Here is a 27,252-nt window from a genome sequence, read left to right on the forward strand (position 1 = left end):
GTATGTGAATGTACTTGGGTTGGGTCATTCCTGATGTAAGAAATGACACTGAGCATACCTGTGACTATCAGAGATGAATACCTTCTTCTGAAGTTCACTACAGACACTCAGACAGTCTAAGATAGTTATGGCCCACACCTGCTTGGCTCATTCATTTGCTGTCACCCAATAACTTGACTGATCTTAGAGTAACTTAATACGAAATTTGAATGTATCCTTTAAACCCATTCCTAGTTTTTACCAAACCTAAAGCAATTGCAAGTCAATAATATTAGCTTCACATATCAGTAAATAGCTTCTCAATAATTTCTTAGAATATCAGTTTTGGGGTCAGGGTTATTGCCTTCAGAAAGGCAATCTTGAACTCTTTATAAATTTTTTTAAATAGCATTTATTGACACCATAATAACCAAATCTCTTCCTCACTCCTTTCTTTCCTAGGAAACATGGAAGTCTTTCTCTGATCCACTCTTATATTCACTTCTGTTTAGACCTCTTGTTGGTTAAGGAAGGTTGGTTAGGTAGCCTAACAGCAGCCTACCTGTTTAGGATGGATACCCTTCAATCCTCTGGCAGACAAAAGTGTATCTGACAAAGATAATTTTGCTGGTTGATAGTGCGACTAAACACACAGCTACATCTTTGGGTCATCCAGCTGAGTGAGATTCACTTAGTCAAAAGCAAAGTTCCTTCTCTACCAAGTATCTTCATAAATCCCAACAAGGACATCTCTATGCTTTCCTGTTCACCAGTTAAGTGAAGGGGGAAAGCAGTATTCTGCACACGCATATATACTCATGCACACACATGCGCCCCTGTTTGGCTCATGATGCCTTTGGAGACTTACATGCTTTTAAAATTACTCCTCATTGTGGTGAGCAGCTCCTGTGAAAGCTGCAAATCATTTCGGAGTAAGAGACCAGGAGCAATTTGCTAAGAGCTGCAAACGATGTCAGCATTGTAAAGGTCACAAAAGAGAGACAAGTCTCTTCCCCAGCCTAAGTGACAAGGGAAAGGGGTGGCTGTTCAAAGCACACAGTAACTTGGAAGTAGAGAATATTGTTACAGATTCATCTCGTTGGCTGGCAAGGTATAAACCAGTTTATAGAAGAGGAATGAATGAAAAATAGATGTATGTTAGAGCTTAGGGATAGGAAAGATTGAAGGTGTAATACAAATTGTGGTCCAGTTAACAGAAATGCATCCATTATAGTTGCTGACACAGGCTCAAGCCCTTGGGGCTTTAGTCTTAGGGCAGGAAGAAGCACAGTAGGAAAGGCACAGGGAAATAAATAGCCTGTTCTTTCTTTTTGAGCTGTCCGTAACAGCAGCTCTTTTTATTTTGCAGTTCCACTGAGCCACAGAAACATAAGCAGGCTCAGTGAATCTCTATACCTCGGAGTAATTTGAAAACCAAACTCAACACCACAACCAACAAATGTGTCCTTCATACACTTCCAGTAACACTGGAAATGGTCCCAGAACAACCGCTAGTTCCAAACATCCCAAAAGTCTTGGCAGAATTGAAATCAGGATCCAAATTTAGCAGCTATGAGCTGAATGTTGTGGTTCAGGTTATGAAAGGAAAAAGCAGACTTTCTCATCTCCCAGAATGAGCAGTCCCCCATAGACACAGGAAGCAGAACGATGCAGGCCCAGGGCATGACTTCAGGCTGTGGCCAACCCTTATAAGGATAAAGCCCTCAAAAAATTTGGAAAACATAATATTCATACGAGATGTCCCATTTGACCAACCTGGAGTAACCTGAGTGGGCAAGCAGATCTCCCTGTGCAAGAGGAGAGTTTGGGACACACAGGGGTTCAGAGAGACTGCCAAAAACCTGGAACAAAAATTGAGGCTGTGACCCTCTGGTGTATTGGATCTTCTGTAGGGTAACAAACAAGTGCTGTGAGTTCTCAAAACAGCATCTAATGACTAATCTTTGGTACTATTTTGTGCCCTTCTCTCAGTGAACTGTCATTTTTATATTCACATTTCCTATATAGCACCTCATTCTAGAATTCATGTTAACCCCATCAGTCACAAAATCATGTACATATTTAGAAAGGCTTTGACAGCTGTAAGAATTCAACAAGACAAAGCCAGCAATGAACAAGTAGTCCATGTTTAACCCTGCCTTGGAAAGGCAGAAGGACCCACTACTGTTCTGCTGCTGTAGTGGTTTGTCTCCTGACAATGCTCGGGAGTACTGGCATAATCCATGCACCAACTCACAGCACAGTGGGACCCCTGCTCTGAATTCATGGTTCTTGGATGAGCATACATCCACATATGAAGGTGACTCTGGGAAACAAAATCAAGCCTCCAGGCTCCCCATTGCTGTGTAATGTTTTCTCTCCTACTTAGCAAGTGTCATGGCAGTTATGGATTTTTCTTCACTTATCTGCACCGTGATAAGTGAAGCAAGTGTTGCAACTAAGTGATAGGAAGCTACTGGGCCCTATAAAAGGGATTCATTCTTATAGTACAGGGAGCAATACACAGTAAGTGACAGATTAACAGAGCCTTCTCTTCAGCTTTTACTTTCTATTCTTTACAGTTTTCACCCTCAAAAACAAGAACACAGCCATTACCTGTATCCCCTCTAAATCCAACTGGTAATCTATTGCTCACCAGTGATTAGAGAGCAAATACAGTCATTTTCTCAGTAATATCTGGAATACTATAGTGTGTCATGACAGGACAGTGATGTGCACGTCAAAGCAATGTTCAGGACGTTTGAATGAGGCTTTTAAGGTGTGGGATGGTCTCCTTACTCACAATGATCTCAAACAAAAAATCCTGCAGAGTCTTCATTACCCTGAATAGATAAAACACTACAATCTCTGAATTCACTGAAACTTGTTCTCTCTTTTTCTGCTTTGTTTGGTGTCTGTGTGTGTTTGTTTCCAGCTCTGCCATAGATAAAGCTGATGGAGTTATGGAGGTTACCTGTCTTTGGCTGCTCTGCTGCTGATGGATCGTCTCAGTTGCCATAGAGACAAGATCTGGAAGCCATGGACAGGCGCAGCGGAGTAGCTGCCGGTGGGCTCTCCGCCAGTGGGCTCTGGCAAGGCGTTCCTCAGCAGGTGTTAACAGAGGCAGGGTCAATCTCTGAAGGGGAGGAAGAGTCACACACACGTTACATTGCCATTCAAAGAAATTCCAGGTACTATCGGTCCATGCGGCTGCGGAGCAGAGAGAAAAGAAAGACTATGAGAGAAGCAGTGAACGCGGAGCGTGCTACAGGTGAGTATTGACCCAAACAGCATTACACTTCCTTTTTTTCCGTGAGACTAGGAATGAGAGGAGCCAGTGAGATTACAGGGAAGATAGAAAACAGTCTCGCTGGTCAGCACAGTATACCTCTGCCCCGTGGCATGGCTCGCAGGTGAGGGCCTCCCTTTTCCAGTTAGCCCGAAAATGCAAGAGTTGGTTCTTTAAACATGCTTCATGGTGGAAAATCCAAGCAAATCTGGCACAGTGCTCTGCCACCCCTTCACTCTCTAGGGGAGAAAGAAGTTAAGCAGGGAAAGACATGAAGTAGTCAAAAAAGCAGGTACTTCTTTAGAACACAGAAAGGACAAATGATGAAAAGTAGGGTTTATACAAATATTTGTATGGCAAGGTGAGTGGCATACTGAGGAGATAATTAGCAAAGACCGAGCAGTATGCTTAGGGATCGAGCCTGTAGAAATTGCAATGGATTATGAGTTGGGGGGCCAGACTTCTCAGAAAATGCAATTACTGCCACCTTGCACTGAAGATAGTTGTAAGAAACACCTAAGCTCCCCTATAAAACTGGGGGCTGAAACAACAGGACCACCACCCAGAACGTACATGCGCTCAGGTGTGGCTCGAGCAGAAGTTGAATGAGGTGGCTAAAAGGCTTTCCCTGCGTGCGGACTGTGCAGAGCGTCGCTGCAAGGCAAGAGTTTCACTGAGCCGGCACCATGTCTGAGCAGCTGTCTGTGAAAGCAACTGGAGAAAGATGTGAGAAGCTGGAGGGAGAGCCAGGAAGGGAGCTATCATCTCAACACACTAAGAAGCCCCGGAAACAGAGCCCCAAGAAAAATGCGAAAGTGGTTTCAATCCAAACACTAAATGAGAGAGAGCTGGGACTGTGAAGACAGAAAACGCCCTTTGCTTGACCTCCCAGGTGTCCAGAGAAAATGTGCTTTGAAACTCCTTGTAAACAGAAGGGAAAGCAGTGAGGATACCCATCCAGTCGTCAGATTTTAATATAACAGAAACTACACGCAAGGCTCTGAGCCTTGGCTAGTTGCATGGGTCAAAAAGAAATAACAGTACTCCTGGCATTCTGAGTGCTAAGCAAGGCACTGACAACTATTCCTCTTTGCAAAGTACACTGCTTCAGTCCTGGAAAGCAGACCAGGTTCTCTAAGAAAATAAAGAACAGACATCCTCCACCCCACAATAAAGGAGGTCTGGGACATGCCCACAAGAAAATAGGTGTCTCCTGCCTGCCTAGCCAAGGGAGCCATGCTGTTTCATCAGTAAAAAGGCCCATTCAACCCTGTGGCCTGGATAGAAGGAAAGTTCCCTCCCTTCTCCAAGTTTCCAGGCAGACAGCACCAGAGCAAAGAGCGCCTGTTTAATATTCTGCTACTGTTGTCAGTGAGGTTTGTGGATAAACTTGAGTGTTGCCTATGCCAGAGCAGATCTGCTCTCCACCCTGCCAGTGCAGCAGCAGGACCAGCGCGGAGCCGTTCTCTCAGGGCTCATCCAGGCACCGAGGAGACTCGCCCCTCCGCCTGCTCCCCGAGCGTCACAGCATCCGGACCGCTGCCGGCGAGGCCCTTCTCCTTCTTGGCCACTGGTGCCACTGCAGCAGGACCAGCACTGAGGGAAGCATCTTACTCATTTGTCTGCAGTGTCACCGCTCCAGGAGAGGAGGAAATCCCTCCTGTCTAGCTGGTGCCATTGAGGAAGGACAAGCTAAAAGAAAGGCTTCTCTCTTAGCAGCTCGTGAGAGCATCCACAGCAGCTGACCTGCGCTTCTCTCCCACACGCCCCCTCTCTGTGTTTCCACTGGTGAAACTGGATCTGTCCCAATTTGTTTTTTCTTCTGTATCTGCAACTGTTCAGCAGGACACACGGGGAACAGCATCCCTCTTCTCCAGTCCACACAACAGGACCTGCTAGGAGCAATAACTCTTTCTCCAATACGACTGTAGCAAGTCCAGCTCAGAGCTACAGCTTTTAAATTCAGCTAGAACTGTGTAAGCAGCTCTTCTGCCTTCTCCCTCTACTCCACTGATTCCATCCCCTCTCCCAGAAACTGGACAGCGGGTGCTTTTACACCAGCCACATTTGTAGCGGGAACTTCTTCTGACAGCATTTGCTGAAGTGCATGGAAGCAAGGGATGGGTGAGCTCTTTTATCTTGCCTTCATACTCATTTGAACAGCAGCTATCCAAGAGTCTGGCTCGAGCTCAACTGTCAACCTGTTAGCATTACGCTTAGGAAATTACCCGGTGGCAGGGAGGAGGAAGGGAGAAAGGAAGAGAGGGAAAGATGCAGGGGAAAATGCAGGATGGGATGCCAAACGGGAAAAAATACGACTCAAGAAGTGAGAACAGGAAAAAGTCTAAAAGAACGTAAATCCAGCAGAGAGAAAAGCTTTTATCTGAGCACCCTTTGAAGCAGCTTACTTTTGGCTTATAGCCTAGGAGTTGTAAAATGTAATAGATGCTTTCCTTTAACTATAAAAAGAGTTTGTTTTTCTAAACAATCTCCTCTGACAGGAGGATAAAATGTTTAGCTTCTTTGAAAGGCAAAGAGAATAACTCAAACTAGTTTTTCCTAAGCCCCTGGCACTGCTTTAAGGAGTTAGAGAAGTCTGGATTTCACCTTTTCCTTCTGAAAATCAGTAGCGTTGATTAAAGGGGCATGTCAGAAACCAGCTTCAGTTAGAGCTTTGACTTGCCCGTGCTGTCATCAGTTTGAAATGGAAGCAAAATTATGACTTAGACCAGGATATTTCTAATAAAACAACAAGGCCATTTATCGACAGGCCGCAAACAACAGGAGGTTTCATCTGAAAACTAAGATGCGCCTTCTCCTGCCAAGGACTGCAGTAGTAAGCCACTGGACTTAGCACAACTTTGGCTCCCTGTGAAAGGATCAGGAGGTCATCTGAGGGAAAGTGGAGAAGCAATTAAAAGTAAAGCTCCTGTCTCACCCAAATCTAGTCTTGATTTATCCAGTAAACTGAACATCTACTGTGTGCCTGAAAGCAGAGCAGTAAAAAAGTCCTGACTTGTGAAACCAAATATTGGCATGCACAGGCAGACAGGGCTAAACCTTTTCTCCTGAAAAAATTGCACTAAAAATTGCTAATGCCGAGACCCAATTTTCAGTAGTTAAAAAACCATTTGCACATACAAGAACTGCTACAGTAAATCTACATTCTCCTTTTCTTGATTGCATAATCATGCAGTATACAGCCTAACGGCATTCAAATCTTGCTCAAAAATCTAAGCCCAAATGCAGACTTCTGTATGTTTGGGTATGGCCTGTTGCCATTTATGCAAGTAAACCACTGTTTACAGTACAAGTAAAGATGACCTTTAAGAAAAGGACTGTTTTAACTCCCTCTTGTCTTTCTTTTCTGTCATAGGTTCTCTCAAAAATGATGAGCCCGTCAAAGAGCCTCTGACTATGGAGGTTTTATCTCAGAATAAGGGATCAGCACCTCCAGTAAACGCTGATATGAGAGCTGTAGAAGAACTATGGATCCAAAGGTAAGGAGGCGCGTGCTCAGGGTATTCACTGTGCCACTGCTGAAGAATATAGGCAGAGGGGCATCAGAGAAAAAAGGCTTGTTTTTTTTTTTTTTTTTTTTTTTTTTTCCAGGACAAACGGACTAAGCTATAGCTATCGATCATTGCCTTCTCACTCAGACTTGTAATGGTATTTTCAATTATGTTTTAATGCTATATAGCATGTAATACTAGAACTGTGGTATAAAAGGCCCTTATCTGTCTAAGATTGGAGAAAAAAGAGAAGGAGAAGCAGCGAAGAAACAAAAAAGGCAGTGGGGAAGGCTGAAAAGAGGGGAAATGTGATGTAGAATCAGCCAGTGGGTTAAGCCAAGACTGCAGATTGCCTCGAGCAGCTTATTGGGAGAATAAAGAAAGTCCGCAAGCATTTCCTTCTGCAGCACCCTACTATAAGGCCCATTCTCAGCCCTCAGGGAAGACGCTCCTGAAATGTTTAACAGGCTTGCATAGAAAGCAGCATTTTATATCTGAAGAAGTAGCTACAGAGATGTTTTCTAAAGCATTTTTGCTTTCTGTTTGCTGTTAACATTCAAGAACTAATACGCAGCAGAGGCCTTTACTGAGGTAGTGCTTTTTTGGCGTAAATCCCTCAATGGCCTAGGCTCAGCAAAAGGCCACAACCAAGACACTGCAGGGGAAGGGGACCGTGGCAGACTCCGTACCAAAGGTGAACTGCTGCTCTGAGGGGGTGCAGGCACAACTGACAAATACATGCAAGACATCCATGCAGAGTGGAAATCTCATCTGTCCTGTCTCTCATCTAGACAGACAGGCTGCTCTCAGTACATGGACAAAAAATTTACCTAGACCTCGTGCTCTCTTGCCACTCAGCCACGCAGAGAGAGGAGATGCTGCCTACCCATGTAGTTTCCAATAGAGGACTGAGGCATTCCCCCGAACTGACCCTCATCATCTCCCGTGTGTAAAACTATGAGATAAGTCCCTATGTTCTGCAGAAGATCAAGCTGAAAGTGTTAAATACTTGCACTCTAATGATGCATGCATTATACCACACTGTGTGGTCCTAATTACTGTGTTGTTATAACACACAGTGCCTTTCCAGGCACCTTTCCTTATGAAGAAGACTCCAACAGAGAATTATAGCCAGTCTGTCAAGTCAGGTTTAAATAAATTAATTGTCCTGGCTGAAATTGATTGCCCTTTGGCATTAAACTGAGCATATGAAACTAGACAGCTACAGTCTGCTGAGATGTCAAACCCATCTGTCTTCTTCTCCTTGCGGCATAATCATCACTGTCAGACTCTGACATCCTGACACCGCCACTTAGGCAGCCCTGAAATGTGCAAATCCTGATTCTCCCTGGAGCTGGAAACAATGAGCCTGTCCTGGGAGACAGTTTTATCAAACATGCTGCTGCGTACAGAGCTTGACAGGTCAGTACAGGTTGTAAGTCATGTGTCTGCTAAAAACAGGCAGTGCTGCTGAGTGGCATCGTCTCTTGCAACGGAGCAAAGAAATTTGACGTGGAACGAGACCAGAGTTTTAGCTCAAACTGAGCCCATATCCTCCTCTTCCTTCCTCCAAAAGATCAGCAGTAATTAATAAGAGAACTGCTAGAAATTTGCATTCTGAAAAGCCTGCAGGAGCCTAAGGATAGTTATTACTTGCAATAATCACTATTCTCCCCATTTTACTGTGGAAAACAGGCCATTGCACAAATAAGATATGTAAAATATTATCCCTGGTCTCAAGAAATGCATTTAATCTCTCCCCAAAAGAAAAAAAAAAAAAAAACCCGACACCTGCCAGCTAGAAGTTCTTCGGAAAGCAGGAGACAGCAGTTCTGAAGAAAGGAAAGTACAGGCACCTGAGGACAGCACTGGGGAAGGTCCATGGGGCTCTCAGGAGTGGATCACCACAGCCTTGAGGGCAGGTGGCGCGTCAGCAATGCATCTCTTTTCATTCAAGAGCAGCTGTACAAATGCTACGGCTAGGCCCACACAATCCCTTCTCCTTACATGAAAATAACCACTAGGTCTGACAAGAACGTGTTCCTTGCAAGTAGAGATGTCATTTCACATCATATACAGATGCTATAATTTAGGACAGGAAGGAAAGAGGGCAAGAGGAAATAGGAAACAACTGTCTGAATTGTCTGAATTGTGCTCAGGTAGGGTATGGGCTTTAACACACTGATTAGGGAAAAGCACCATAGGCTTCTTCAAACCCACCAGTGACTTAGCTCTACGTCTCCTTCAAAGCTCTGTGAATGTTCTGTAAAAATATATAAAACAAGATAAGTAGAGTAGTTCACACTGATTTCTGAAAACTATCCTGCAGTTTTTCAGATTACCTCAAATGATATTGTTAATGTTACAGAGCAATGTCTTATCTTCCAGAGGGTCAAACAGAAGAGTCTAAGAACTACCTCAAAAGACAGCAGAGACTCAAAATCATAGAACAGCCAAAATCTGCCATTTACTCTCCGTAATATACCTCTTAAGAGCACATCTACGCCCAGCTATTCACAGACAGGTTTCTTCCCCACGACCTTTCCTATGCTGTGCCTGGCTCTCCTGAGCACTCTAGTATCAGCATTCCCCACAAGATCCCTTGGCTCCCTCCCAGTTTTCTGCACTGTATGTATGTATTTCTGCACTGTATCCAAACCCCTCACATGACGAGCCCCTTCCTGACAACTCAGCTGACTTGCCCTGAACATTTCAGAGCTGAGCTTCTAGCACAACTTCTGGTTTTCAGAGTAACCAGAACCAAAGACCTGGAAGAAGCTGAGCTCAACAAAAGCTGCTTTCCCGCAGTGATCAGTCTGTCCAGCTTGACAGTGGCAGGAACTGCACAGATTGAGATCACAGAAAATCATCACACAAAAACGTTCATCTAGGGTTTCCATCCACAACTGTCAGCCCCAGTTGAAAGCAGCTCCCACAGAGACCGGCGAATTGGTCATTTTAAACCCTAAGAAGGAGATTCACCAATTATTGTCTACCCTATATTATCAGCAAATAGGATGGTGATGTCTCTTCATATCTAATTCAACATAGATGCTTTAACAGCATGAGTGTATTATTTACCTATCATTTCCCACAGAGACAGATTTGAGAAGTGATATGTATTCATCATGGGCCACTAGATACATTGGAAAAGAAACTCAGTGTGAAATTTCATGTTGTAAAGCTCACTGCAAGGTCGTTGGTCTAACAGTACAGAACAATTTATTTCTCTAAGCTGGTTATGAAACCTCCAGTTCAGAGAAATGAAGATCATCTAAAATCAGTTGATTATGTTTGATCTGAGCTAATAGAAGCGCTACAACAGTGAATGCAAACAGTTGCCTCAACATAAAGAGGAAATCTAATTTGTTTGAATTCATACAAACACATATACTAGAGACACTAGTTGTGTAAAAATAGCGTAACTGGAGGATATTGGCATGAATTTGGGTTAGCTTCCCACAGCCCAGCACTACTTGTCCTGGGCAGCAGAGGGCACTGCTTATATATTCTGATGCAACCAGAAAAGCAGAGAAAGCCTCTACAGAGGCTGAGATCTGTATTGCAACAGGTCCTGTACCATGTTCAGTTTCTTTCTACTTACAGAATAAATTTCTTAGAGTCACCTCTTCTCTGTGCTGTGCCAATGGTGCTTCAGCTTGCAAGTGGTGAAGTCACGCATAGCTGGCGCAAACACATGTTGATCAAACCTTTCTATTTTGTCACTCTACAATAATTTACTCCTCTTTTAGAGACAGATAAGTAATTCTTTTTATATCACTCTTTGTGAAACCTGGGCCCTAAGAAGTCTAACAGTAACAGTATTGCTGAGAGAAGAATTTAAAAACTAATATTTTCTGTAAAAGTAGCCACTGCAGACATTAAGATGTTATTACTGTCAAAAGTCCCGTATTTCAGAGGATCATATGGAACAGAAAGAAATAACATACAATACTGCCTAGGTATCCTTCCAGTCTGTAGCCAGTGAGGATCCTCAGCCCAGTCATAGTCTCATTACCAAGCAACACCTAGGCTTTTCCCTCCTGTTACCCCAATCTGATCTTCATCATTTGGATGTACCCTGACCCCCGGGGTCCTCAACAAAACTGTTTGTTTCCTCAGCTTGTACTCCTTCCCCCCTCCCCCCCCCCCCCCCCAATTTCCTTAGCTTTACCATTTCCCAGACACTTAATTCCCCTGTCTTCCCTCCAGTTGCTCATATCCCAGTGTCTGGCTGTTCCTCAGACTCTTCACCCTTTAGTCTCCCATCCCTTCTCCCAATTTCTGTCTTATATTTTAAAGTCCTCTCCAGCTCCCCATTTACTTAAGCATCCAGCTGTGAATGAGTTCCTCTCTTCATAACAGGCTCCTGCTCCAAAAGAAGACCCCTCCCAATGCATGCTTGGGTCTTGCTCCCTCTGCTTTTCAGTCAAATGGTCTTCTCCCTGTGCTGCCCAGACCTAGCATTAGGATCACTGAGGATACAGCAGAAACAGCCTTTACTCACAGTGCCTAAAACCATACCAGGCACTTTTTACAGCTACAATATCAGAAATGCTTCACTCAGACCTGGACAGACAGATTTTTCTCTATGGGTAGCAGCTCAGGGGGTTTAGATGCTAAAATCCAAGTCTACAGTTTACGTGTGTTACATACAGCGCAGAAGGGCTTATAATTTCTACAGATTTTCACAGGTGTGCCAAGGAGGAAGCCCTGGCTAACCCCAAATTTCAAGTAATATTTCAGCAAGATCCAAAGCTTTTCAAAGGATAAAACAGCAGGGTTTGTGTTTTCTTTTAACATGGATCCAATAATATTTTCCTAAGCCTAAGAAATGGTTGAGCCTCTTTTATAAATAAGAAATAAGCAATCTATGGCAGACAGTCAGGAAGTGAAGTTCTTGCTCTAACAATTATGATAATCAAAATGTTAGAAGCACCTATATGTGAGGATCTCATAACAGGAAGTACTGAGCATTTTAGTTATAGGCGAGGCTGGTAGCCCCAACAGATATAATTAAGGTACTTTGGTGAAGGTTTAAGGAGGCTTGGGAGAACAGATGTGTTCTTGGCCTTTATAATCTAAAAATGTTAAAGAAGAGGAGTTCCACTTATCTCACACTGAAAAGTCAAAACCAGGAATAAAAACTGTGCAGAGACACTCATTGTTGAAAATGCTGCTAAAAACACATGTGAGCAGAAAGAACCTGAATGAACCTGAAGTATGAAAATATATTTGACTAGGTACAACGTTATTCAGATCTATTACTGACTTCACACTTCTCCACAAATTTGGTTAGCTCAGATTAAAACAGTTCTTCTTACCTCATCTTGTGGCCTTTCTTAGTATGAAACTCCCACTGAATAAAAGGGTTTGGGGAATTTTTCATGAATACAATCTGCTGGACTGCATCTTCTCTTTTTAGTTTCTGGAAGAGGAGTTCTGTTTTCTAAAAATTGCTATACGAGAACATAAAAAGATGCATTTCAGCGTAGTTTGAAAGCAAGCTCTTTGCACAGTTCTATACTAAGGATTGCTTTCAAGTTTAGATGCACATAAGAAATCTTAATTCAAATAGTTACTCATTCTTCAAAATTATTAGCACCAGAAAATACAGGCCAAGTTTGGAAATTCATCCTCCAGATAAAACTTAAATGAGATCACTGTAATAAACTAATTGTAAACTCACAGCAATTATCATATTTTTAATACAGCCATGGACCTTGTCAGTCAACATTCAGAATGTTTTCCACCAGCAGTACAGTGAAGCTGGGAACAACTTGCCACCACACGATCCCCCTTCTTCCTTTGAGAGCGCACACAAGCTCACACCCTCTCTCCTTTGCCCACAGGGAACCGAACATTGTAAGCAGAGCATGACCGTCATTAAGAGGTCATGAGGATAATTTCCAGTGCCTGTGTGCTTTGGGATCCTAAAAATTCCTGAGACAAAACTGGGCTTTAACCTGTCATGCTGCTGCATGATTTCTGCCACCAACGAGAGCACAAGGCACGCAGTCCTACTTGCATGGTGCTGGGGCAGGAGTTTTATTCATATGTTCTAACATAAGCTGTTCTAGCAGTCAGATTCTTTTTTTCTCTCTTCAGTTAGACAGGAAATTTTAAGATGAAATATGGTGGTTTTGGCTAGAAAACTCTGATTTGTCATGAGATTTTACGGATTTTGACAATAGCAGGGAAAGTTTTTTAGGCCCAGGCTCAAGTATATTATCAATACACTGAGAGAGAAAGGAGCCTGCCCATCTGAACTCCTACCCAAATGGTTACGATGAGGTGGAGTGGGGACTTCTGCCTGACCCTGAAACTCCACAGCAGTTTAAGGTGATCCAAGGTGGCACCACCTTGGTCCTTCCATCATCTGCATGCCTGCCACCTCTGCTGTCCTGGCACTCGCATTTAGCTGACCCTGTAGTGAGACAATTCAGAGAGCTAAAAGAATCATTTTTCCACCAGTATAGCCGCCAGAACCAGTTCACCAAGGTGAGATCAGCCAAAGTGCTGGCATAAAAGTGGAGGCAGAAATCTGCCTCAGGGAGCAGAATCAAAGGTAGAATTGAGCAGGTGGATCAGCTTAAACTGAACACTAACATCCATGGAAGAAGAGAAGGGAAAAGAGGCACCTATACTGGTGCTATTCCATTTAGTGGAAATAGTTCAGTATTTACTAGAGTGATACCTGGTGAATAACGCATTCACCTAGAAGGGAGGGAGAGACAAGTTTGGGCATCTGTTCCAGTGACCAGAGAGGGTGGAACAGCTCCAAGAGGTGAGACTGATCCACCCTGGAACAGGAATAGCCTGTGGGATGTGAGGGAATGACACAGCAATGACTTCAACCTCAGTTTCCCACACCCAAGATGAACATCCTAGCCACCAGGCTGTTTCGAGAGAATCACTTGTTTGCCTTCCTTCACCTTTCCTGACGAACTTGGAAAGCTCGTTGTTTTGTCCCCAAACAGAAAAGCAAGCTTTAGAAAACCTCAAAAATTTTACAAGATGAAAATATGTGCTTCTCACTTAGCATCATTTTTACTGCAGTCCCAGGGTGCTGGAAGCACTCTGTCACCTCACTTGGGAGAAAAAGTATTTCTCGGGCACTTGTTCTGCTTCTGGAAGTGCTTCTCTGTATATTAATATGAAGTACGAGAACGTCTTATGAGCCCAGAGAGAAAGAAAGAGCAACATTTTAGAAAGACCAAATCACATTAAAAAAAAAAAAAAAAGGTTCTAAAGGAAGAAAAATTGGACTATTAGTCATTGCTAAACAGTGGAATAGATTTCTGAGATACAAAAATACAAGCTGTGACCTCCCATGGCCACAGGGGGCACTTCATTCTCAGCTCGTATTCTCACCTCCTCATAGCTTCCAACATTTTTTATTATCATTATTACTTTTACTGATATATTTCAGGTTTTCATCTCAGACTAAGGGTGAAATTACTTTGGAAATTTTGGAGAAAAAGGAAAGACAGGCAGGATCAAACTAACAGGCAGTTATAGGATGCTAAAAAGATGCTTTCTATTTTTGAACGCTTTTCATACCCATACCGCAGGCACTTTTTAGAAAAGAAATCCCTATTTGCCACAGATTTAACCCTTGAGAGTGAAGTTATGTGAGGAATTAGAATATGTTAACCTCTTAAAGCTTGTTTCTCCACATTTAGCAGGTACACTCAAAAGCTATATTTTGATAGCTAGCAGATTCTTTTGCCTCGACTTCCCTTGATATACAAGGAAGAACTCCCTACCTCGCTCAGTCCTTCTCTGCATAAAGTAGTAAGCAGCATCTCTACCTTTCCAGAACTGAAGATAGTGAAGAGGCTCAGCACAGTTAATAATCTCCTTCCTCTTCTGAGAAATAAGTTTTCTGACATCCCACCCACTTACTAAAACCCCTGACAATACTCTTGCCCTGGCAGCCAGCCACTAAGCTGTCAACCATTAACGAGAGCTCAGACAGACCGTTCTCTCACTTCAAATAGACTCTACGGCTTTATCCCTTCTACAAGCTTTTGGCTGCCCTTCCAGTCACCTCCCTCCAGGAAACCCCTGGCCCCAGTGTGTAATGGTCTGATAGTGCATTTCCATACCACACTGACCATCTATGTAGTGACAGTCTTCCCCCATGGCTCTCAGGCTGTCCTCCTCCTCTGTCAGTGACAGAACGGGCTCTCAGACCTCACCCTGACAAGACCCCGGCATTTCCTGTTGGCCATCGGATCTTTCCAACCTCCCAGTCCAGAACTGGGACTGGACTGACAATCCTATCCAAACTGTCAGATCCCTCTGTTAACATTCCCAGCTGTTTTTCTCTCCCGTTCTGCCTCTTAATGACATAAGGTCTGAGCTCTCTCCGTGTGCCAGATCTAGATCTAGTTCATACAAGCTGAGGGAGTTTTTCCGAATATCTAGTCGTGTACTAACTGGAATCTATGCCCATATATCCTTTAGCAAATACAATATGGAAAAGGTAAAAGGGAACTCATTTTACATACACAGATCAACACATGGATTTTATGTTATTGCATAAATTACATTTTTGCGTGCTGAAAAAAACGTGGTTATTTATGCAACGGAGAGAGCGCTAATAGAGAAATAGCTGAACATTTTGAATGTTTAACTCCTCAACTGCAATGTGGTACGGATGACGTTTCTTGCTGGGGGTTACTAACGTGTAGGGAAGAGCTGCACCCAACCTGTCCGCAAGCGCTCAAACTGATCGGAGGGTGTAACCGTACTCTGGAGCTCAAGAGGATTTATCCCTGAGGCGGAAAAACAATTACCTGAAAGAAGACAGATATAGATCATTGAGTACTGAGATACTTACTGCCTAGACGAGAAAACATATCCTTATGGAACTAGCGACGCTAAGGAAGGGGAGAAGGGGGGAATGACCGAGAGGGTCCAAAGCCCTGCAGAGGAGGAGAGGCGGATAAGGGTCAATGCTGCGGGGTAACCAGGGGTGCAGATCCTGGCAGGAGGGAATAGGCTGAGCCTCCCAGTTACCTTCCTCCGTCTCAGGGTTTCATTCCTGGAGGGAGAAACGCACCATATGCGCCAGATCTGGAGGCAGCTCCGGAAAGCCCCCCTCTCTGGCACCCGCTCGCCTCCCTCGGAGCGGGGCCGGGGCGCAGAGCGGAGCCCCGGGGCTGAGGGAGGAGAGGCCACCGCCGGGGTAGGAAGCGCAGGGAGGAGAGGGGCTGCCGCCCGGGGCGGGATGGAGCGGGAGGCCGGGGTGCGGGCGCCCGCCGGGGCGGGAGGCGATGGGGCCGGGGGCTCCCCGCGCCTGAGCAGGGCGCCCCTCCGCAGGGGGGCAGGGGCAGGGGGGCAGGGCTGCGGGCGAAGGCGGGGGGCCCTGGGGCCGGGCTGCCTGCCTCGCGGGGGGCCGCGGGGAGCCGGGCGCCCGGCGGCCTCCCCGGGGGGCCTCGGCGCGGCTGGGCACCGGCCGGGGCTCCCGCAGCGGGATTTGGGGCGCGCGGAGGTGCGGAGGGGGCTTTGGAGGCTCTGAGCGGGGCTCGGGCAGAGGGCTCTGAGGGGCGCCGGGGGGCTCGGCGGTTTGGGGGGCCCCGGGGGCGGCGGGGGCTCGGGCGCGGCGGGAGCTCTGCAGGGTGCGTTGGGGGGGGGGGCTCCGGCGGGAGCTGGATTTGGGGACCGCTGTGGGGAGCCGAGGGGGCTCGCAGGGGGTCGGGCTTGAAAGGCATCTGGGGGAGCCTGAGGGGCAGCTGTGGGGCTGTGAGGGGGCTGGGGGAGGGGCTCTGTGGGGACTTGGGGGGCTCTGAGGGGATGGAGGGGGGAGGTCTGCGGGGCTGCGAGGGGGGTTGGGAGGGGGCTCTGAGGCGATTTGGGGGAAGAAGTCTGAGGGGATTTGGGGGGCTCCGAGGAGATTTAGGGGGGATTTGGGGAGCTCTGAGGGGATTTAGGGGGAGACTTCTGAGGGGATCTGGGGAGCTCTGAGGAGATTTAGGGGCCTCCGAGGGGCCTGGGGGGATTTGGGGAGCTCTGAGGAGATCGTGGCAGCTCCGAGGGGATTTGGGGGGCTCCGAGGAGATTTAGGGGGGATCTGGGGAGCTCTGAGGAGATTTAGGGGCCTCCGAGGGGACTGGGGGGATTTGGGGAGCTCTGAGGAGATCGTGGCAGCTCCGAGGGGATTTAGGGGGCTCCGAGGGGATCTGGGGAGCGCTGAGGAGCTCTGGGGGGCTGTGAGGGGATTCGGGGCAGGAGGGCCGAGGGGGGAGCTGCGAGGGGCTTCGGGGGTCTCGGGGGCGGCTGGGGGCTCCCTAGGGGGCTGCGGGGGCGCCGAGGCGGGGGCGGCGGCCGCAGCTCCCCGCTGCCTCCCGCGCAGGCTGCTGCCTTCCTACCCCCGTTACCGTGGCAACCGCCCGGGCTCCCCCAGCCCCGCGCCGCCGCCGCAGCCGCTCGGCAGCCGCCGCTCGCCGCCGCCGCCGGCCATGGAGCTGCTGGCCGCGGCGCTGAGCGCCGCCTGCGCCCTGGACCAGGACGGCGCGGCCGGCCCGCCCGGCAGGTGAGCGGGGCGGGGGGCGCGGGGCGGCGGCGCGGGGCCCGGCCTCTGCCCTCGCCCCGGCGGCGCTCAGCGTGCTCTGCCCCCGCAGGGAGCCCCTCGCCGCCGCCGCCGAGGAGAGCGCCGCGGCCGCCGCGCCGCCCGGGCAGCCGCTGACCGCCGACTCCTGGAGGAGCCTCCTCGAGCACATCGGTAAGGAGCGCGGCGCGGCCCCGAGCCGGCTTTGGGCTAAAGCCAGCCGCCTCCGCGCGCCCCGAAAGGCCGCGCGAGCCCCGCGGGGGGCGCGGAGCGGGGGGCGGCGGCGGCCGGGGGGCGCGGAGCGGCGGCGGCGCCTTTGCTTTCGGGAGCTCCGCGGGCTGCTGGGGCCGCGCTGGCGGAGGGGCGCGATAAACAGGCTGCGAAGCGCCGTGCGCGGCCCGCTGCGGGCACCTGCGGCGCGTCGGCGGGGAGCGGCGCCCGCCCTGCACCGCCAGCACGGCCGCAGGCGGGTCTGCCCCTGCCCCCCTCGGAGGAGAGGGGGTTTGACAGCCAGGCATCCTGCTCTCACCCCGTCGAGAGGTCACCTCAGGCGGCCGGGGCACGCTAGTCCGGCCCCGAGGGCATTAACAGACTTTGTGCCTGAAAGTGGAGCAGAGTATTTCGGAGAAAATGTCTCTGTACCTCCTGAGATTTTGCATTGCTTTCAGTGTAATAACATTTACTTCGACGGCACAGCAAATTCTCTACGGCGGGCGTTTTCCACAATTAGCAACTAGTTTTTCAGTTCCTCTCCCAGTTTTTAAGGGAGCTGGGAAAGGGAGACGGATACCAAAATGAAGCAGAATAAACACAAAGGTAAAGGTCTAATATGACACTGTACAAACCTTGTAAACACCAGCTCATATGAAGTTAACCTCAACCACTTAATTTTTAATCAACAGACCACAACAACAGCAATCAGAGACCAACTCAGTCTCTGCTGCTCGACTAATCCTTAGCCAGGTAACGGTAGTGCGGGTTGGGACATTAAGCAACAGATGGAGTCTGTGCAGCTCTCCGACACTCCGCACTTGTTCCCTTGCTGAGCACAAACCTTCACTAATTTTTCCTATCTTCAGTGTCATATTTAACTACTGCTCTCAGCTGCTTTCTGTATATTTAGCCAGTTCCTAAATTTGCTGCTCTTCTTTCAGCTTGTCAAAGCCCTGTTCCCTCACCTTGCGTCTGTTACGTTACCCCTCTTTTGCCATGACTGTTTCTTGCTTCATCGACAATACGCTCTTGCTTCGTTTCCATCTGTCTTGGCTTCTCTCTGTCTCTATGAAAATACTGCGGGCAAAATCATCTAAGCCTATGCTCTGCCCACTGTAAGCTGCTTACCCACGTTTGGATGTGCCTTTCCTATCAAATTTAGTATTTTTATCCTTGCTAGCACAATCCTTTTTGTTCCTACCTGTCTTTTGTCTTTCTCCTGGTATCACCCTCCTGTTTCTTCCCACTATTGCTGTTGTAGAGCTTCAGTCAGTCTCTGTTCAGCTCCTTCTTTAACATGTATTACCTTGCTGGCATTTCGGAACAGGTTGTGGTGGTAGGTGCCTTTAGTCAGTTAGATCTCTCCGTGTCAGTATGTGCCTTTGCTCTGCAGCTGAAGGCTCAGCAGGTCATCTCTATTTGGTGGGTCAAGAACAGTTTCATTGTTTGGATTCTGTTTCCTTAAAATCAAGAGAAGAATTTGTCTCAAAGATCTTGTTAATAGATTGGTCTCCAGATCTGCACAAGAGAGACTAAATTACCATACATAAAATACAAACAAAATGGCCATAACTGCCTGTGACTTGCAGGGCAGACCCACCAACGCAATGTGGCTGCACAATCAGAGGCTGCAAGTACAATCATCTCCAGTGTGAGTAACATAGATTATGTTCTGATTTCCCCATATGTTTTGCCTTGAGTCAAACACTGGCCGTGCTGCCTCGGGGTGTTATTTCCAAGCCTGTCCTACTCGACGGTGCTCAGTTCGGTAGGGCAGCAAGTACCTAGTGCCCTACTGCACTGGAGCCGTTACGCGCAGGATGAGCTTACAGACACGAGCGGTCCCACTGAGAGCAGCTCTGATTTAGCGGGTTCTCCACATCATTCCTCAGAGAGCCTTTCCATCCCACCACATGCTCAGCACCCTCACTGATGCTGATTAAAAGGCAGAAGCATTTAGGAAAACTGTATAAGCCTAGCTGATGCAGAGAGGAATTATATAAGTAGCAGCAGCATGCTAAACTTCAGGGGAAGTCTCCTCTTTGGTTATCGTGTAGGAAGCTAACAGAAGACTGCATGGTTTCCTAGGCACAGCTACCCTTACTGCTATTTTAATCCAGTGTTGAATGTCTTTCCAGGGAGAACAGATAACAGGATACACTCGCAGGCTGCGGTACTGCTGTCCTTGTGCCTGCGCTTTCCCCCAGCACATTTCTGCAGTACAATTTTAACAGTGATTGGTACTAAGCCTCATGAAAACTGGTCCAGAGATTGAATAGGCGGTGACAACTGTGTTTCTGTCCTCCCTAGACAAACTCCTGACCCAGTTATCTCACACCTTATTACACATGAAATCTGCTTACAAGATGCAGCATCATGAGTACATTTGACCAGATATATTTTGTCTGTTTTGTTAGGGATTAAAATCTATTACATATTTTTTGACATCTAGGGCTTTTATATTTATTCATTCAACTTCTGGTATTAACCAAGAGAGACAACATAAACTGGATTCCTTCAATATGAGTAAGTGAAAAGAGTAACTCAGAGCAGGCTCATACTTTCCTGTCTTTTCATATCTTCTAAATCAAATTTTAGATTCCAGCAGTTAATATTCTGGGTCCTACAGGTGGCTCAGAAAGGGAAATGGGACAGTTAATAGCAGCCATATGACATAGAGAGAATCTTTAATCTTCTCTACTTGGCCTAGGAATTTCAGGATTCCTACCTTTTTGGTACTGTCAGTTGAAATCAGGAGTCTTCACAAATTCTGTGCAATTTCCTCTGGTCCTGAACTTAGTATTTGAAACACAGAAGACAGCCCTGTGCGACTGATGGGTAGAAAGTTGTTATGAATTCATAGCTTTTTCTTTGGTGCTGTGGCATTCAGGAACCTTTTGAGTATTGATTTAGTATCTTCACTCCTCTGAGAAACTGAGAAGGAAGAGACAGATATTAAGCAGTATGTCTAAAACTACCCAGGAAATCAGACCTAAACTAGGACCAGTGCTTTGCTGTTCTGATGCTTGACCTGTCTAACGTTCAGTGTTTGCTCCTTAAGGATTTTCACTGCGTTAAAATGCTCCTTTAAAGTAATTTCAGTATATGCTCTATTACTTTTCAGACATACACTCATGCACACCTATGTATCTATTTATCTAACTGGTAACATAATATTATTGCAGAGAATGGCAAAATCTCTCCTTTTTCTTTTTCTTTTTTTTTTTTTTTTTAAGATGACATTTAAAAGCCTGGCAAATAATAAACAACTCTTCTTTCATGTCTTCTGAGTGATCATAGATTCATCTGACTGTGTTATTAACATGTTTGGTGATAGCAGACTGTTGACAACACTTTAGATTTAGAAATGGTGTTCCATTTATATTTTCTACTTTTTGTTGAAATTGGAATACCATAACTGGCTTTTTCTTACAGCGTGGAAGGGATATCTCTCTAACCATTGCTGAGATAAACTAATGCAAAATAAATATCCATTCCCTCAGTGCATTCCTACTCTTTTGTTCAGCATAACCTGTTATATTACCTTCTAGGGCTCTTGTATCAGGAATATCGAGATAAATCTACGCGTCAGGAGATTGAAACCAGGCGGCTGCAGGATTCACAGACAGACTCTGAGGAGAATTCAGCTAGTGAAGAAACTCCATCTGAAACAGAACCTGCAAGCACCACCGAAAGCAAAACGGCACCTCAAATCAGTCTGCTGAGGAACTCCACCTCCCGGTTCAACTTATGGCAGGATCTTCCTGAGATCCGGAGCAGTGGGGTCCTTAGCATCCTCCAGCCAGATGAGATCAAGCTTCAGGAGGTAATGAGGGAAAGTGGAGAGTTTCTTAACTGGGTTGTTCCTTAAAAGAGTACGAGCCAATTAGATAGAATCATCAAGATTAAAAAAAAAAGAAGCTTCATAGCAGTCATAGGCAAGTCTTGTTCCGTTGCGTACTTTTATTATGTCACGCTGGTTAGTGCTTCTTAGTCCTTTGAAGCTGCAGGGTGTTGTCTATATGCTGTTGCTGTCAGACACTGATGTAGCAATTAAGCTTCTTTTCCCTTTTCTGAATGAAGGTTAGGAGCAATTTACAAAGGAGCGTAAAGAAAATGAAGAGGTTCTTGCAGCAGAGCTTTTGATTCATAGTGCTTCAAATGTTATTAGCAAGAAACATACTTTCTGTCAGAACTCTTGCAAGAATTCAACAGTTGACTATAATCTGTTTTAAAAGTGATGGCATTAAAGGAAAGAGAAGAGATAGAGATTGACGAACTTCCTTATTTTTAAATGTTTATACTTGGAGTCTGTTGTCTCTAAAAAGGAAATGGCTCTTTTCTTCTACTAAATTCAGTCAAAAATATTGACGGGTGCCTCTGCGTATTAGCCACACAGCGCAGTGACATCACCATTTGAGAATCACGTGCTGTTAATTTACGTGGCTAGATCGAGCAATGAGAATAGTAGGTGGGGGTAGCTGCCGCAATTAATGAAAACATCATTCACGCAGCAATTTACAACTGGTTGCTATTTTGGATAGTGTAGGGAGCACGAGCAGTCTTTGTCAATGCATAGCACTGTGTTCATAGCCCGCAGTGGAGATGAACAAGCCTTACTCAGCGTGTGGTGCGTGTTGTAGTACGAGCAGTGCTCTCTACAGGCTGGACCCTGCGAGTCCTGCTGTCCTCCTGTGCCAGGATTGCTTCTGGTGTGAGCAGCCTGCCAGTATATCGAGTCAATCCTAGCTCTTGTGGTTGAACCCAAAGTGCTAAAGAACTTCTCAGGGTGTGAACAGTTGCCTTGAAGTTTACTTGGATTTGCACCATCCAAATTTATGAGCTGCTTGTGTATATGGTTCCACTCTAGTCCTGGCCAAGGCTGTAACTTCACTGTTACACAGGGAAGGCCTGTTTTGTGCATCTCAAGGGTATGATGGGCAGAGCTGTGTTAGTCACACCCGTAATGCGAGACTGGTGTTTATATAGAGTAGCTTAGGCTGGCAGTAAGGACCGTTAGAGTGTCAGCGTTATGGCTGAAGGTGACCAAAATGACTTGTTGCTTTTCCTCCTTCTTCTGCGCTGGTTATTTCCATGTCAGATTTGTTCTGTTTACCTGGCAAAACATGGTGTTTCTAACTGCCAGCATTACAAACACAATCTGGCATCTGAAAAATTACAAGCTTTCTTCTTCCTTCAAAATGAAGATAGCAATTCACAGAGAAACATCAGCTTGAAAGTTTGCATTATAGATTTGAAAAACTGCCATTTCTGTTGAGTGAATTTTATTACTTGTAGGTCTTTTATGGAAAAAAAATTATATACTGCTGAATTCAGCCCATTAAGTCTGCTGAATTTTCCTCTCTCTGCTTAAATAACAACAGAAAGAAGGCAGATGGAGATGGGACAGTGCTGCCTTAAAGAAGAAGTGCTGCGCTTTCCCCTGATGGTAATTTATCAGGGCTGAAGTTTTCTTCCCATCTGATATGGAATTATCTGTAACAGATTATAAAATAACCTAAAACCAGAAAGCTGTGAAATTGGCTAAATATTGAACAGAAAGAGTGGAGAATACGTTGGCAAGAATGGAAAGAAAGTTGAAGCAAAAAAAAATCCCTTTCATAGCTGAGGAAGAGAACAACACAGTTGCTGGGATCGAGCAGAGCTAAGCAGTCAGAAAAAAGACTGCTCATCTGCAGCAACCTGCAAAACGACAGTGACAAGAATAATAAAGGTGACACCTGCAAAGAAGAGGAATCTAGATGTTGTTATTGGCAATGACTGAAAATAACTAAGCAGGTCGTCAACATGGGATAAAAACAAGACACAGTTGTTTTCTAGACATCGAAACAAGAAACCTGACTGGAAGAGCAATGGATGTTTGAAAAGTGCCATGGAAGGCAATTTGTCATTGTCCCTGTTGGAACAAATGAGCCAGGCAAGTGGAGGTTTTTTGGGGAAAAAAAAGAAAATGCAGCATGGCTTGTTAACCCTGGGAACTCAAACAGGATTCAAACTGTGATGGCCTCAGCCTCCCCAGCCTTTTTCTTCTGGAGCCAATGTGAGAGCAGCAAAATGTAAAATAACAACTAGAAGTGTCACAGCAAAAAAAAAACAAAAAAAAAAAAAAACCCAAAAAAACCCCCTAAACCTGTAGGCGAAAGTGCAGAAAACGGAAGAACAAAAGAAATAACAAAGGATGTGTAACAGACCACAGGGGTCAGGGAAATACAAAAATTACACCGTACTGGAATAATTATCAGAAATGACTAAATCACTGATAGGGTAGCTTTAATTATCCTGACATCTGTTGAGCATCAAACACAGCAAAACATGAATCATCAAGGATTTTCTTTTAACTATATAGAAGATCAGTTAATGATACAGAATGTAGAACAAGCTAAAAGCAAAGCTATTTGGGTTCTGACATGGAATCAATGTGGAACAAATGGCAGGCAGCACATATGTAGCAGGAGGAACAAGTAGCTAGAAAGGAAATACACTGCCTGTATTACATAAAAATGTAGGCTGAAACAAATTGTTATCAAGATAATAGGTTTTGAAGAGGTAGTGAGCTAGAGGTTGGAAGAAATAGCATTTAATCACTGAAACTTCTGATCTCCGTTCAGTTCTGTACCTTTCAATTTGTCCTTGTTTTATATACGATATAGTTTCTTCATTTTACCCTCTTCTTCTGCTTGCTGTCGATTTTCCTACACTGGGTTCATCTTACATATTTTAGGAGATTGCAGGCTGAGTGGAACTGGCCAAAACAATTTATTGACAGACAAGTTTAGCAAAGTATTCTCAATCTTTGAACTGGGCCTTTTTTTTTTTTTTTTTTTTTTTTTTTTTTTTTTTTGCTGAGATGTATGAGCTTTGATAAAGTTTTTGCTTGAGGGGTTATTTGGATTCAGGTTGCTTTGATGTTAGAAAAAGGGGGCAGAGAGACAGACTGACTGCTCCTGCATAGCTCAGTGTGAATTTGGATCAGAGAGAAGCGCTGCTCTGAAATCCTTCTTTGCTCAGACAAGGGAGGGACCTGAACCTGGGTGTTTGCTGCAGTGACATGGCCTCTCTGCTGCAGAGCGCGCCGACTGACAGGTAGGCAGCCTTTCTCTCATGTTCCCTTTTCACAAAAATGGCCAAAAAAGATTTAATTTTCTCTCCTGTGTTGAACAAACCTAAGATTCCAGACCTGTAAATTTGTTGTGAAACGTAGCTGCCCTTCCTCAGGCAGACCTCTCACTGGGCTGCCTGCCTGACCGCTCTTCCAGCGGGAGACGGTCAGAGGTGCCCTGTGAAGACAATCTAGTCTGAAAGCTGGTCGCAGCCAATGCCGCAGTATCAGCTCAGAACAACATCCCTCCTAAGCTGGACCAGCAGTCTCCCTTATTAAATGGTGGCTTACAGGAAGATCAAAGATAGTTGGAAATGAATATTTCCAATCTATGTGATAAAACACCATATTGTCTCATGTGGAATTTAATCTGTAGGATTACTTACTCGTGGCTTTGGTGACTCTCTTCTCCTTTCTTGCCGATCTTCTACATTTTCTTCTTTTTTAGGCTTCACTTTTCCTTACCTTTCTCAGTCTCTCTGCCAAAATAATAAGAAATGAAAATAATTACTACTGCTTTTATGTGTGTGGCTGTTAGATTTTAAGTTCACAACCTTGTGAACAACGCTGTGATGGGACAACGCTGGTCATGTTTCCAAAAGATAGTTTCAGACTGTTGCAGACTCAGGAAGATAATATTGCATCAATTGACATTTAGTTCAAATTTTCTCTGGTTATTTTTGCAACTCTGAAACCAGAATCTTATGCTTTTTTTTTTTTTTTTTTTTTTTTTTTTTAGTGGTTAGAGCCAGCAGAGTTCAGTTATTCTGCAGAGATCACAGCGTTATCAGCATTATGTTGCATAGTTGGATGTTTGGAACCAATTGAAGAGATTTGTGGTTCATGGTTACCATTCAAAAGGGAAACAGCAGTCTGGGCTGTTTTGAGTCAGTATTTGGGTACTTTAGGGACTGCAGAGGACAAGCTGGATCTCATTATTAACTCGAAAAATCTGTATCTTGCAAGTGCCATAGCGAATACTTCCAGCAGCATGTCCCAATCAATGGAGATGTACTTTACTTTCCCTGGCACCTCCTTTACGCCTGAACCCTGTGCACTGACATTTTACCAGGAGTTTTGGGGAGTTTTTGGTATGGTTTACACTCCACACAGGCCCGTACAGGTCTAGGACACATCACTACAATGAACAGCAAACACAAGTGTATTTCTCTGAAGGTAGGTGCAGGGGGATGGAGAGTGTTCTGTGGCTGCAAATCAGGAAACAAGCTTATAGGTTTAGCAAGCTGTTGAAGGGCTGAAAGGCTGCAGTAGAGTGGCAGATTGTGATCTTGATTCTCCCAGTCACCCACAATTAGAGTCCTGGCAGGAGAAAAGTCCTAGGTTGGAGCGTCTGGAAAGCAGAAGTATACAAGGACTTGTGGTATCAAGTCCCAGTGTATTTGGAAGGAACTTGCTGCTGTCTCAGCCCATCCTCTCTTATTCTTTGTCACATCTTACCCTGCTTCTGTTTGTCCTCTGATTTATCTTACCGTTAAGCCTGTAAATGGTGCATTTAGCAGACACAGTCAGTCTCTAGAGGTAGGTTCTCACACCCCAGTGAAGCTGTTCAGACAAGCCAAGTTGATACTCCTCCACCTTCCTCTCTGGGAATCTGGCCTTGGAAAAAAAAATATATATATATCTTTTCATTCCTTAAATGCCAACAGTTATGAGTACACTGACCAAGGACATTCATTTCCACCCTCTGCTCTGTCTCCCTTCTTGGGGCTGTTCAGGCACAACCTCCTGCTCCAGTGTAGCAGAGGACCACCTACTTAGTTTGACTTACTGCCCACTGAGAATATTTCATAGGCTGCCAGCTTGACGAAGAACTGCAGCTAACTCAAAGTAGCTTACTGAGTTGCCAATTTAACTGATATTTTAGTGGCTCTGGATCTGGTAACAGTCCCTTGTTAGTATGCTCATCCTTCCAACTGTAGTATAGTGTCAGCTGTATAACCCACATCTCAGTATTTTGGGTCTGTCTGTGATGCATAGTGATCATTTCAGGAAAAGCCCTGAAAATGATAAATGGAAAGTTTAAAATAATTTCTTTAAAAACAAAAAGGCCCAAACTACAAAAAAAGCCCCTCAGCTTACTGGCTATTTTTCCCATACGTGCAACATAAAAGATGCCACTTTCCACTGCTGCTCCCTTGGACTTCTTGACTCCGGCTGTGCCCAGGCAGCACCCCGAGATGCGAGCGCTGGAGGGGCTTGGGCTCAAGGATTGAAGCAGCCTCGGGCTCAATCAGTGAGACTTTTGCTGGCCTCCCAAAAGGTTTCTCTTTCAGTCAAGGCAGCATGGCCCAGCCCCAGGACCAGGAGCCCTCAGCACAACTTCATCAAATTTCTGAAGGCTGTAATGATTTTCTGTCACACTGAAGCCCTTGTGAGAATCTTAATTTAACCTTACTTGAACTAATGGAGTCAGTATTTGGATCAGTAATCATCTACTTTCTCTATTCTGCACAAAGTCAACAAACACTTGTTTAGTGAGCAAGTGAGCTCCTTGGGGTAGTAGCTGACCGTGCCTGCAGTTAGCAAGGTGCCGAAGGGCTGAAAGGCTGCAGTAGAGCAG

General features: G+C 45.5%; 1 protein-coding gene across 1 annotated transcript in view; it reads left to right on the forward strand.

Annotated features, from left to right (window-relative positions):
• The first annotated feature begins 3,018 nt into the window (after positions 1 to 3,018).
• NGEF (neuronal guanine nucleotide exchange factor) overlaps positions 3,019 to 27,252 on the forward strand; it is a 38,070-nt gene continuing 13,836 nt past the window's right edge. The window contains exons 1-5 of the mRNA XM_062583082.1: positions 3,019 to 3,250; positions 6,645 to 6,768; positions 17,144 to 17,323; positions 17,412 to 17,512; positions 21,103 to 21,377. Of these exons, the coding sequence (XP_062439066.1) occupies positions 3,019 to 3,250; positions 6,645 to 6,768; positions 17,144 to 17,323; positions 17,412 to 17,512; positions 21,103 to 21,377 (912 nt within the window). The remainder of the gene's footprint in view (positions 3,251 to 6,644; positions 6,769 to 17,143; positions 17,324 to 17,411; positions 17,513 to 21,102; positions 21,378 to 27,252) is intronic.

This window comes from Rhea pennata, chromosome 9, assembly GCF_028389875.1.
Source record: "Rhea pennata isolate bPtePen1 chromosome 9, bPtePen1.pri, whole genome shotgun sequence".
In the NCBI taxonomy this organism is placed as follows: domain Eukaryota; kingdom Metazoa; phylum Chordata; class Aves; order Rheiformes; family Rheidae; genus Rhea; species Rhea pennata.